Source organism: Lytechinus pictus, chromosome 2 (assembly GCF_037042905.1).
Source record: "Lytechinus pictus isolate F3 Inbred chromosome 2, Lp3.0, whole genome shotgun sequence".
In the NCBI taxonomy this organism is placed as follows: Eukaryota; Metazoa; Echinodermata; class Echinoidea; order Temnopleuroida; family Toxopneustidae; genus Lytechinus; species Lytechinus pictus.
Window position 1 is genome coordinate 45,686,584 of NC_087246.1, and position 14,497 is coordinate 45,701,080.

A 14,497-nucleotide genomic window follows, 5' to 3' on the forward strand; every position below is an offset into this window, starting at 1 on the left:
TTGGATCTAATCCACGTATTCCCCTTAAAAGGGGCTCCAAAGTGTATTCGATATAACGATCAAGGAACCACATTAACACAAGACAATTATTTTTAGCGGTCAATTTCTCTGCATAGGGAACAAGACGTAATATGACGGGCAATGTTTTGGTTGTTTGTTTGCCTGTTGTTGGCATACGTACATGTTCGGCGGATTCTCATACACGCACTAGCGTACCTACGGGGGGGGGGGGGGGGGGCAGAGGGGGCAGTCTGCCCCCCCCCCCTGACGAGCCACAACCCATGCAAAGGACGTATCCCTGCCCCCCTGACGAGCTTGAAATACCTTTTTTGCCCCCCCCCTCTGACGAGCTTCAAGACATTTTTTGGTGGACGGTTTGTCCCCCCCCCCCCCTCTGTGAAAAATCCTAGGTACGCCACTGCATACACGTATACCATGTACCGTCAATGGTGATTTTGTATATAGGCATATTGCATTCATAATTTTAGGATATATGGCCAAATAACTCCTTATTGGAATAACGATGCAACCTTCTTCTTTTTACAGCTTTTCCCCGTGTTGGTTGGTCGTTTTTTTCTCTCCAAAAGTTACAAACATCAGTTCTTCATATAAAACCTGAAAAATATCGAAAAAGAGACAGCGATGTCCAATTTTGCTAAACTTTGTCAGCACCTCGACCTCTATTGTTATTATTATTTTAATTATTTATTCGGCATAATCAAACACATAAACAACATATACAAACAATAGGATAAGGAGAGTCACATGGATGCCGGGAAAGGAAAAAGATTAACTAAATAACTATAACCCGAAGGTCTTCCTTTCCAATCCATGTGACTTTACAAAGATAACATACATGTAATACAAAATAGTAAAATACAACTATATAGTTATTGAAGATGACAACAAATTAAATTAGAATATTACGGTGGCACCAATTTTTATGTTTCGAAAATAAATTCTGCTAGTTTTGTACAATGTACGAGATTATTTGTTTTTATTTTTGGTAAAAAGGACCTTTTTGTTATGCCCTCGCTTGTAGGGACCACATTCAGCTCAGATATACTATCGGACGTTCAGTTTGGTCAACATTCCGAATCGGATGGTGGTACTTCGTCCGTTTGATTAATAGTCATCTAGCTACCTGACTGGTATGCAAGTACAGACTCATATTTGATATTAACCAATTGTGTCTACACCGGAGACAATACGACAAAGACTCTGTCTACGTCTGAGAGCCAGCCACAGTGAAACTAGTCTCACTTCTTCAAACGTTGCATTATACACTATGCGAACTGCAAAAAAGGTATGTGCCTGCAGACTACTACCTGACTATTTGTACAACCCTCACTTGGATGCTGCAATATACTTTTTTATATATTTTTTTGTTTTTCATTCATTTTAGTCTCATAATCTCATAATCAATATTATTTGACTAACAATGACTAATTAAAATATCGACATTTCTTTTCCAGAGATGGGCTTATTATTTTTTTATTGTTAGGATGATATGTTGAGCACAACATAGTTTTCAATTAGATGTCCTCTATCAGCTTCTTAGTCAAATATAATTTATAGATAAATATCAAAGAATGAGCAGCTGTATGTGTTAAAGGAGTGCAATATTTACTCATTTGATCAGATACGGATAATGATTGTTTTGCCCACAAGAGAAAATGTTCTTTGTGTGCATATTTCACGGGTACACTTTGGAACCAGCTATGATGACGACAGTTGACAGTTGAAAATCAGAATGTCTGAAATATTCACCGAGTAGAATTCACCGAGCAAACACTGAAAAAATGGGTGACATCTGATAACAAGTAACAAAGTTATTGCATTTTTAAAACTTTAGCATTACTTTGGGAGAACAGTTCATAATATGCACACCCTCATATTCATTAGGTCGGCTGATGATGTCATGTTTTCATTTACATTTTTCTCATGTTATCACATGGAATGATATTAAAATCATAGTTTCATACATGTGTGCATGGTAAAGGTATTTGATTTGATTTGATTTGATTTGAATTTATTTGAATACATAACAATATAATATAACATAGATGTAACAAACATATATTGACAATAAATCAGGTATAAATCATTTAGCATAAAATTAATAGCAGAAGATGGATTGCCATAGTAAGCAAAAAAATGCTTGAAAAATATGACAATCCGAAACATATTTTAACCATATAATCATATTATGAGCAGAATGGAGAATAACAAATTATTAAAGTATCAATTAAGTATAATATAAAAAAGAGAAGAACAAAATCTAACAAGCCAAAACTTGCTATAATATATATAATCAAGTAAAAAAAAAATAATAATAATGATAATGACAAATGAAGATGATGAAGATGTTGATGATGATGATGATGATGATAGTGGTGACGGTGGTGGTGGTGGTGGAAATATGGTTCATATGTAACAAAATAACGGTTGCAGCAATGATTACCTTACACATTACATCAGTAGTCAATATAGTTTGATAAAAATAAAGAAATTCTATATGTAATGGAATGCAAAATATGCCATCAGCAGCTTTCTCACTGCACATTCATAAAGACATGCACAGAAATGTTTCAACGAAATAATGCAACGCTTTATAAGATGTCATAACTTTGTTACTCCTTGTACAATGATTACATTTCTAGTGTCTTGTTTGTCTGATTTCACCATGTCTTTTCAAATCATAATATTTTCATCCTGAAATACCAATTTATTATATTTATTTTTTTACTTTATGTCATGATTAATTAATTAATGTTTACAGATACTAAGGGTCCCTTAACACCATGTGGCTTAACATCGATCTATTGGAGGCATAATAGTCATGATAGTGATCCAGTCGGAAGCCTTTATCATCAAATGTTTTTAAAGGGTTTACTCTGATTTCATATCTGTTTTTCATAATAATTTTCTATTTCAAGATGAAAAATGAAACATATTACGTGGCTTTAAAATTTTGGTCGTACAGTCCAGAATCTAGATTATTCTATCTCTCTTCTTTTTTTTTTACTCTTTACAAATCTAACGCCATTTCCACGAGTTGTCGTACGCCGTAGATGGCGTTGTATCGCCCCCTCCCTCTTGAAATGATTGCTCTCTATCAGCTAGACATCTTAGTAGCTCTTCTGATATATTAAACGCCACCTCTTGCAGATTGCAAGAAGAGAGAGTTAGCACAAGAGAACATATAGGTCCCGTAATACAAAGGTTAGCGATTGATCGTTAATTTCAAAGAATAATACTGATTGGTTCATAGTCAATCTATACTTGGCAAAATCCGCATGCTATGAGGATCTTGATTGGTCATTTCATATAGCGATTAATTGCTAACCTTTGTGGTACGGGAACCTTGTCTCACGTGGTAGCTGTTGGCAGGTAACAAACTATTGAAGCATACCCTTGAGTTGGGGGCGTCGTGGTCTAGTGATTACGACTCTCGTCTTTCAATCAGAGGAACTTGGGTTAGAATTACAGCCTTCAGCAAGAAATTTACCCACATTGTGCAACACTTAACCCAGGTGAGGTGAACGGGTACCCGGCAGGAATAATTTCTTGAATGCACCAAGCGCCTTTGGCAGCTGACGCCATTGCCAAGGTAACATATAATGCGTCATTAAATTGGGAAAATAGACAATTATTGGCTCCTCATGAATGCTACATACATGACATAGGCCTAATACTAAAATCGTGGTTATTATGTTTCGCACATTTTTTTTTTCCAAATGAAAATCAGCTTGAGATGAACCTTGACCTCCTTTCAAACATTTCGGTATCATCTCAGACAACCCTGTCTTTTTGTAAAGAATACGTGAATAAATGAATATATAAATATATAACTAAATTAATTAATTAATAATGTTGATTGAAAGCGGCATGCAGCAATAATGGACATCAACAAATGGTTTACCATGCGACTTGTGTTTTAGCCAACGCGGCAATGATTTATGTTTAATTTCACATTTCCACTCAAGGTCATTTCAAGTTTTCTCTGTAGGTCATTCAAGGGTAATTCCATCAGTAATATTCCATCGAGTGTGTTTACCTCAGCTTGGAAATTGCTGACGTCGATATCGATAAAGGTGCGTTTTATTAATTGCGACATTCATATGTATATTATTTTGATAGGTTGCTTCTGCCATTTATCAGATTTACCATGTTTGATCACATGTTGAAGCTCTCACAAACGAACGAGATAATTTTGATTGGTTTGCGAAATTATTGTTATATGCGCCACGCTGGCAAGATTGAAATCATTTTCTGATTTGGCTTCTTAGCTGCAAAAAAGGTAAGTTTGTTCCGACGTACTGCCGGTATAGTGAGAAACAAGGTACTAGTAGAAACTTCTTCTAGACATGTATTTCTGAAGTCATAGTTGCACAAAAACTTTCATTGATATCATGTAATGAGGTGAAGTATTGCTTTATTCATGATTAATTATGTTAATCCCTACAAAATACATAATTTATTAGATTTAGTCATTAGAGTGAAACTTTTTAAGTACTTTTTTTTTATTTTGAAATGATTCACACTGTGGATTCTTTGAGGTTCTATGTAATTACCAAATAATAATCACATTTAATAATCATTCTGATATTCTACTGAAAATTATTTTTGTTTAATACAATCTCTCCTTATAATGTATTAGAGTCTACCTTGCGATGTTCATTTGCTTGCTGCGTTGGTAGGAGAAAAAAATCACACTTAAGTCCACGTTGTTTTCAAACAGTGCAAGCATATTATTTTTTACACTTCGGTGACGACATTTCTTGACAACTGATCAAACCTTAGTCGTAAATATACATTATCACATTTTGTTAGCAGTCATGCCTTTGACTAAATATAAACCTATAGTCATAGGCAAGAACGCATAAACCTATACACCTGGAATGTGGTTCAAGAAATCGTATTTTTCTGGGTTTCCCAAAGTTCTAATTTAATGGTATTGTTTAACTTTGTGAGCAGCCGATTAAAAAAATTCTCAAACCAAGATGAATCATGTGTACAAGTGCATGTATTAGAACTAATAAAACCCTGAAAACAACCATTATTGAGAATAAAAAGCTAAAACTACAAGGCAAACCCCGATTTTGTAAATAGGCGTCTTATAGACGCCTAAATAGTACACATAAGTGTATGGGATGAAATTAAGATGGTGTTTTCGGTCACTTTATATTTCAATTTTTGAAGCACTAAATAATAATTTTCGAACGCAATTTTTTCTGGGCTTCATTTTTGTAACATATCACAAACATAGGTGACAAGTGTGACCTTCTAGCTCAGATTTTTTTAAGTCAAACCAATGTTAACCAATCACTTAATGAAAGCGGTAAGTCCCTCTTGGCAATGGGTGGGCTTTTATGTACGACAGGTATACAATTTTCAATATACTTGGTCATAAATGAGACTGAAAATATTTTTAGAAATGATGCAATTATGATGTCACTAAATCATGTGATAATAGGTATCAGGTTCATGTTGGTTTTCATAATATTTTGTTGATTTTGATGCTTGCGTCGCACACATTCCTGGGTAACTTTTAAGAGAGTATAGGCTTTTGCGCTAACCGTTCTCTGCGGCCTCGAATGACTCCTCTCCCGGATGATTGTTGAGGAACTCTACGCTGCGGGCGCGGACGCGACTCTTTCGGAAGACAAACCCAAGGCCTAAGATAACAGCGGTATCTATGAGGCGCCGAATGTACCAATATTATATAGAACAATTATTTGTTATATAATCATTATTTATTAAATAATAACTATTATTTATATATAATTTACATTTTATTTGTAAATAACTACTATTATATAAAATATCATTTCTAATTATTTATATATAATTCCAAGTAATACTTCATTATTTGTAATTAATAATAGTTCGACATTCCATTATTTATAAATAATGATTATTTGTTTTTCATTTAATATTTATAAATAATGATTATTTGTTTTTCATTATTTATAAATAATGATTATTTGTTTTTCATTATTTACAAATAATGATTATTTGTTTTTCATTATTTATAAATAATGATTATTTGTTTTTCATTATTTACAAATAATGATTATTTGTTTTTCATTATTTATAAATAATGATTATTTGTTTTTCATTATTTATAAATAATGATTATTTGTTTTTCATTATTTACAAATAATGATTATTTGTTTTTCATTATTTATAAATAATGATTATTTGTTTTTCATTATTTATAAATAATTATTATTTGTTTTTCATTATTTACAAATAATGATTATTTGTTTTTCATTATTTATAAATAATGATTATTTGTTTTTCATTATTTATAAATAATTTGTTGAGTTTTCCATTATTTATAAATAATGATTATTTGTTAAATAATGAAAACGTCTACTTCATTATTTATAAATAATTTTTTCGAGTGCACCTTTATTCTCATTATTTATAAATAATCATTATTTAATGTTCGAGTTTTCCATTATTTATAAATAAAGATTATTTGTTAAATAATGAAATATCTACTTCATTATTTATAAATAATAATTTTGTTTCAATATCCCATTATTTATAAATAATCATTATTTATAAACAATTTTTACAGTTTGCCATTATATACAAATAATCATTATTTATATACAAATAACCATTATTTATTAAATAATGCCATTATTTATTAAATAATGCCATTATTTATTAAATAATGGAAAACTCGCTATAACATGCAAATGTGGGACCGCCCATGATATGAATATTCATGATGCGATTTCCTTTTTCGTGATTTTTCTTCACAAATTTTTGTCCATTTCCTCTTCATAATGACATTTCTTGAAGCAATTTTCTAGGGATATGGTCTGATTGTAATATTCTTCATTTTCTATATAACTTCGTCTTCGTAGAAATATCAAAAAGTGTAATTTTATACGATTTTTCCTACAGTTCACATTCCCCATAGGCGCGCGTGTACGGTAGGGACAACCGGTGAATCGACGGAGTGCTCTTCATCGAAATACTACGTTGGTTGGTCCCCGGAAGTGGCGGGCGGAATTTAGCCCGAATCCTCGATGGAAGTCGATCAAGTGCATATGAGCTGAGAGAGTGAAATATCAGTGTACTTAATTGTACAGGCCCTTCTACTTTATTTCTTGTTGCTTTTTTTGTTAAGTTAATTTTTCCTGGTGTAGAGATAAGTTTCAGTTCTAATAATGCACTTCAAATACATTTTGGAGTGTTTGAGGCGCTTGGGGCGATTTCACCCTGGCCCCAAAATGCTCGCAACGACAATACGGGGGCATGATGACCCCTAAATTTTTAAAAACTTATTTTTCTATTGAAAATTATCACAAAATTCACCAAAAGTGTGCACGAAAGCCTTCGTATTTCACTTTTAAAACTCCAAAAAGTGCCCAAATGACAAGCTTGGTCGCTTCGCTGTGTCGCTTTCAACTTGAGAACGTTTACGCGTCTGCTTCCCCCCCCCCCCCCTCCTCCGAAAGAAATTCTGTATACGGCCATGCTGTAAAGAGCCTGGCACATTGATTTATGTATACTTCATTTTCATTATTTTTATCTCATTATCATCATGGCCTTACGCAGAATTTTTTCCGGGGGGGGGGGTGGGGGGAGCAGGACGCGCGTAAACTTTCTCATAAAAATCTTGAAAAAGCGAAGCGACCAAGCTTGTCATTTGAGCTTGGTCGCGTCGCTGTCTCGCTTTCAAGATTTTTTTGAGAAAGTTTACGCGCGTCATGCTCCGGCCCCGGCCCCCCTGGAAAAAAATTCTGCGTAAGGCCATGTTGATAATGAGATAAAAATAATGAAAATGAAAGTATACATAAATCAATGTGCCAGGCTCTTTAGAGCATGGCCGTATACAGAATTTCTTTCGGAGGAGGGGGGGGGGGAAGCAGACGCGTAAACGTTCTCAAGTTGAAAGCGACACAGCGAAGCGACCAAGCTTGTCATTTGGGCACTTTTTGGAGTTTTAAAAGTGAAATACGAAGGCTTTCATGCACACTTTTGGTGAATTTTGTGATAATTTTCAATAGAAAAATAAGTTTTTAAAAATTTAGGGGTCATCATGCCCCCGTATTGTCGTTGCGAGCATTTTGGGGCCAGGGTGAAATCGCCCCAAACGCCTCAGACACTCCAAAATGTATTTGAAGTGCATTATTAGAACTGAAACTTATCTCTACACCAGGAAAAATTAACTTAACAAAAAAAGCAACAAGAAATAAAGTAGAAGGGCCTGTACAATTAAGTACACTGATATTTCACTCTCTCAGCTCATATGCACTTGATCGACTTCCATCGAGGATTCGGGCTAAATTCCGCCCGCCACTTCCGGGGACCAACCAACGTAGTATTTCGATGAAGAGCACTCCGTCGATTCACCGGTTGTCCCTACCGTACACGCGCGCCTATGGGGATTGTGAACTGTAGGAAAAATCGTATAAAATTACACTTTTTGATATTTCTACGAAGACGAAGTTATATAGAAAATGAAGAATATTACAATCAGACCATATCCCTAGAAAATTGCTTCAAGAAATGTCATTATGAAGAGGAAATGGACAAAAATTTGTGAAGAAAAATCACGAAAAAGGAAATTGCATCATGAATATTCATATCATGGGCGGTCCCACATTTGCATGTTATAGCGAGTTTTCCATTATTTAATAAATAATGGCATTATTTAATAAATAATGGCATTATTTAATAAATAATGGCATTATTTGATAAATAATGGTTATTTGTATATAAATAATGATTATTTGTATATAATGGCAAACTGTAAAAATTGTTTATAAATAATGATTATTTATAAATAATGGGATATTGAAACAAAATTATTATTTATAAATAATGAAGTAGATATTTCATTATTTAACAAATAATCTTTATTTATAAATAATGGAAAACTCGAACATCAAATAATGATTATTTATAAATAATGAGAATAAAGGTGCACTCGAAAAAATTATTTATAAATAATGAAGTAGACGTTTTCATTATTTAACAAATAATTATTATTTATAAATAATGGAAAACTCAACAAATTATTTATAAATAATGAAAAACAAATAATCATTATTTATAAATAATGAAAAACGAATAATCATTATTTATAAATAATGAAAAACAAATAATCATTATTTATAAATAATGAAAAACAAATAATCATTATTTGTAAATAATGAAAAACAAATAATCATTATTTATAAATAATGAAAAACAAATAATCATTATTTATAAATAATGAAAAACAAATAATCATTATTTATAAATAATGAAAAACAAATAATCATTATTTGTAAATAATGAAAAACAAATAATCATTATTTATAAATAATGAAAAACAAATAATCATTATTTGTAAATAATGAAAAACAAATAATCATTATTTATAAATAATGAAAAACAAATAATCATTATTTATAAATAATGAAAAACAAATAATCATTATTTATAAATAATGGAATGTCGAACTATTATTATTTACAAATAATGAAGTATTACTTGGAATTATATATAAATAATTAGAAATGATATTTTATATAATAGTAGTTATTTACAAATAAAATGTAAATTATATATAAATAATAGTTATTATTTAATAAATAATGATTATATAACAAATAATTGTTCTATATAATATTGGTACATTCGGCGCCTCATAGGTATCAGTACCTCGTTGGCTCTTTCCAGGGCATTCTCCTGAATAACATTTGCGTGCTGCGTTTGGAGTCCGCCCACTCTTCGTTCCTTTTTACCTATAAAGGACATCCTTTCAGGCGAAGCATGGACCTATGGGCGAAGGGAGGTTATAGTCTCTCCGGCCCTGGGGTGAGTGCCCCCCCCCTTCCCGTCTCTGTTCCTTATTAGCGCCTGCTTATTCCTTTGTTTTGATGCAAGCTTCCCTCTTATTTATTCCGTGCTGGTTTAGTATAACAGGTAGGTACATCTCTTTTACTTATTTAATCAGTAAAATCTTCCCAGATTTAATTATTTACGATATAATTTGATATATATGTTCTAGCCTATCAACCCCATTTAATGATAGGAAGTATATCGCTTTGATCGCATGGAAGAAAGGCGACATAATACGGTATGCGCAAACAAAAAGGGCAAAAAAATAGATCAATGAATTAGCATAACAGATAATAAAAACCTATTATTTCGTAAACAATAAGATCGTGTAATCGTGTCTTCACACAATCAGCTACATGTAACTTGTTCCAAGTTTTTGATTCTCCTCTTACAATCCAAGTGTCAAGAAATTTCATTACCTTTTTAATACAGGTGCAACAAGATAAAACTATTTAGTCTGTATACCTGTCTAGTGGCTCTGAATAGGTTCCATGACAATTGCTCCGCCGACATTTGCTCCGCCGACAATTGCTACGCAAAATACGACAACTGCTCCGCCGACAATTGCTCCGGACAGTTGCTCCGCCGACAGTTGCTCCGTCGACACTTGCTCCGCCGATATTTGCTCCGTCGACACTTGCTCCGCCGATATTTGCTCCGCCGATATTTGCTCCGCCGATATTTGCTCCGTCGACATCTGCTCCGCCGATAATTGCTCCGCCGACAATTGCTCCGCCGATAGTTGCTCCGCCGACATCTGCTCCGATTATACGACAATTGCTCCGCGACAATTGCTCCGCCGATAATTGCTCCGCCGATATCTGCTCCGTCGACATCTGCTCCGTCAATATTTGCTCCGCCGATATCTGCTCCGCCGAAAATGGCTCCGCCGTAAACTGCTCCGATAATGCTTGCATGATATATTACATGGCATACACAGGGGCCGCGGAACGGTTTTCAAAGTGGGGGGCTGCATGAGTCTAAAGTGGGGGGCTGACCCTGCTAAAAATCGCAATCATATGGTCATTTTTACGTTTTTGTACACGGTTTTGGAAAAAAGTGGGGGGCTGAAGCCCCACGGTTCTGCGGCTCCTGAATTCTGATACATGCATATAGAAAGAAATAGAAAAAAGGGGCAAGCACAAAGGAGGGATAGATATTATTAATTCTTATTCATTGTGGGGGGAGCATTTGTGTAAGTTTTATTACGTGCCTCGTGATTAGAATGAGAAAAAAAATACGCGTTTTCATGTAATTATTATAACAGTACAAAAAACTTAGATATACCCCATTCGAAATATGCTCCAAAGTGGAGATATTTGCTCCAGGTGAAATTCAACGGTACCCCCACCTTTTTTGTCGAAAACCTGTACTGTAGTCACGCAAAATGTTTACTGTCGGCAAATTTTGTTCCTCACAAACATGACCAAGACATTCAGTAATTAAAAATTAATATTCACGAAAATACCAACTTGTGAAACGCTACATGTCGTGTCACCTTCTCGCCACACCCCTCCAATCTGGTTTCCATATCCTCTCGTATACACAGTGCTCTGGTCTCCACATCTACATTTAATTTCATTTATTTAATTTTCAACAAAATATAAATCAAATAAATACAATCATAACAAGTCAACATCATAAAAAAATATACCAAGGTCATAAAATCAACTTGAAAAAGACATGTTATAAGAAAGTTACATACAAAGTAATCATGTGTAAAGGATTTGTGATTTATAATTTGTGAAAATGGAGGATCCCACTTAAAAGCAAAGCTTGTATATTGTGGGCTCCTCAAAATATGACAAGCGAGAAATAAATTTATATATACAAATCAAAATATAAACCATGATTACCAACAGGAGACATCATTAAAAGAAAATATTAAATAGCCAAAATATACGAAAATTACGCAAAAAACTCAGGAATGAGAAACAGTATAGAAATAAAGCGGATAAAGCGGATGAATAAGAGAGGGAGAGAGAAAGAGAGAGGAAGGGGGGTGGGGAATGAATGTTAGAACTGCATAATGAACTACAGGGAGAGGAGTGTAGACAAACAGAAACAACGTAGCGCATGAGTGAAAAGGAACGGTGTTTAAAGATAAAAATCTGTGATGATGTATTTTTTAGACGTGATTATAGGATTTCAGTAAGAAAGATTTTAACTTTCTTTTAAAAGTGTACAGAGAGGGGGAATTCTTTAAGTCGTTATGAAGGGAATTTTTTGGAACATTTTTTTTGGAACATTTTGGGCCTTCATAAATGAAAGTGTTTTTGGCTTTGAACGTCCTGAAAAGCGGTAAATGGAATTCATCTGATTGCCTAGTTGGGTATTTGTGAATGCTCTCATTTTTATGAAACATGTCATAAAAACAATCGGTAAATCATTGCTATTATATTGATACAAAAACTTACCTAGTTGAAATTAATATAAATCCTTAATTTTAAAAAATCTTGTGGAAGAGCCGTGGTGTAGTGGTTCTGACTCTCGCCTTGTAAACAGAGGGTCGTGTGTTCGAATCCCACCGCGGTCTAGCGTCCTTTGGCAAGGCGTTAATCCACACTTTGCCACTCTCGACCCAGGTGCTAAATGGGTACCCGGTAGGATGCGAAAGATATTGTATGTTTGATTTTGCCAGCGCCATAATGAGGCTGCGATGAATGCAAGGAATGCTCACCAGGGAGTGGAAATTGTGCACTTTTCGTGCGGGATTGAAATGAATCCAATGACCGGGGTAATAATATGCTGTAACGCGCTTTGGGCCATTCTGGGAAAAGCGCTTTATAAAAATTGGCTATTATTATTATTATTATTATTTCGAAAGAAAAATAAAGAATTAGTATGAGAGCGTATTCGAGCATTGCAAATAATCCGGATAACCTTTATTTGCAGTATAAAAATCTTTTCTATCAACGTTTGATGGGTATTACCCCAAATCAAGAGACCGTAATTCAAGTATGGCAAAATCAATGACGAATAAAGCATAAATAATGAGGATTGTGGTAAAAGAAATTTCATTCTATTGATAACATCATGTCATATACACCGTAGGTTTTTAGATTATGATAATAGTGAGTTGCTTTTTGTTTTAAGTTGATCATGATTGTTTTCTTCACTGATAGAAAAAGGATACTTAAATTTTTTTTAATTAAAAAATAAAATCCATATGGTCCGCCAATAGTCGAATTATATTCATTATGATGTTATAATGTAAGTAACAATTTGTTGTTGATGGGGGATATATATAATTTTACACGTAGTTTCAAAATAAAACAAATCAATCAAACAAGATTTTCTTCTATAAATGATATACCTTCATCTGTATATGGCCACCTAAGAAGAAAATGAACAAGAAAGAAAATGAAACGGAAAGGGTGAAATTGTATATTATTTTCTGAATATTAAGTCAAACTCTTTTTAAAAAAAATCGATTTCTGTATTAAAAATGTCAAAAAAGTTGCTCATTATGCCACTGTGAGCGTCAGACCAGTAGGCCTATAAATAATCCCAGCTTGCATATCGCGCTATTTAGTAAGATACGGAACATGATTGTGTGTGTTTCTTTTTATATTCCGTTTTCATGACCTATGAAAAAAAAGTTTCAGCTTAGCTCCTCCATAATTTAATTGGCGAGATTCGTATCCTTTTGATTAATTTCTGGAACGGATATCAAAATATTTTGAAATATTACAAAAAAATGAAACGAAGGAGAATGAAATATAATACAAATAATACAACTACTACTAATAACAATGATAATAATAATAATAATGAAAATAGTAATAGTAATAATAATAATAATAATAATGATTATAATAATAACAATAATAATGATAATAACAATCATCTGGTTATCTATAATGCGCTTAAGACATGGTATGTATCTAAGCGCTTACATATTTATCACCCGGTCATCATTTTAATCAGCTATTCCCGCACACAACGTATGCACATCCTCCACTCCCTGGGGAGTAATCCAGCCTGTCACCGATTAGGCGCACATAATGCAGGACAAGCTACAATGACTTTCACATCTTACAATTTAGCACCTGGGTTGAGAATGGCAAAGTGTGGATTAACGACTTGCCAAAGGATGCTACACCAAGGTGGGATTCGAAAACACGACCGTTTAAGTACAAGCCAAGAGTCAGAACCGCTACACCACATCACGACGGTTCCACTTTAAACTTTAGTCTTTAGTTAGGACTAACCCTTAAAAAAAAAATCCGCTTTTAGCGGCTGATCGGCGTAAATGTGGATGAAAATGTTTTTTCCACCCGGCCCCCCAACCCTAGTGGCGAAAGCTTGGTCCACTCCTTAAATATATCTCAAGTTCACGATCACAAAATGTCCCTTTTCTGAAATATATCAAAAATATTCAATTAGCGCATTGCGCTCTCACTATGAGATATCTCCCCTCCCCCCCCCCCCCGAGATATGTTTCATTGTTTACAATTTGCCAGGTCAATAACAGCTCGCGCTTTGTGCTCGCATTATAAATTCAGTTTAATGCGTATCGGGTTTCATGAATTTGTAACTATATTATTACTGGTATATATATTATTGTTCTTTTAAAAATAACATTATTTGTTTAGACGTAGTGAGAGAGATACATATATTCATTTATTAAAACATA

General features: G+C 33.7%; 1 protein-coding gene across 2 annotated transcripts in view; it reads left to right on the forward strand.

The window, feature by feature from the left end:
• Nucleotides 1-5,533: 5,533 nt before the first annotated feature.
• LOC129279020 (endoglucanase E-4-like) overlaps nt 5,534-14,497 on the forward strand; it is a 31,629-nt gene continuing 22,665 nt past the window's right edge. Inside the window, exons 1-2 of one of the 2 annotated variants that reach the window (XM_064094913.1) lie at nt 5,534-5,695; nt 9,669-9,942. Coding sequence is in view for 1 of the 2 variants with exons in the window: in XM_064094912.1 (XP_063950982.1) it covers nt 9,790-9,834 (45 nt within the window). In the remaining variant the exon portion in view is untranslated. The remainder of the gene's footprint in view (nt 5,696-9,668; nt 9,943-14,497) is intronic. The other variant, XM_064094912.1, reaches the window with a different exon arrangement.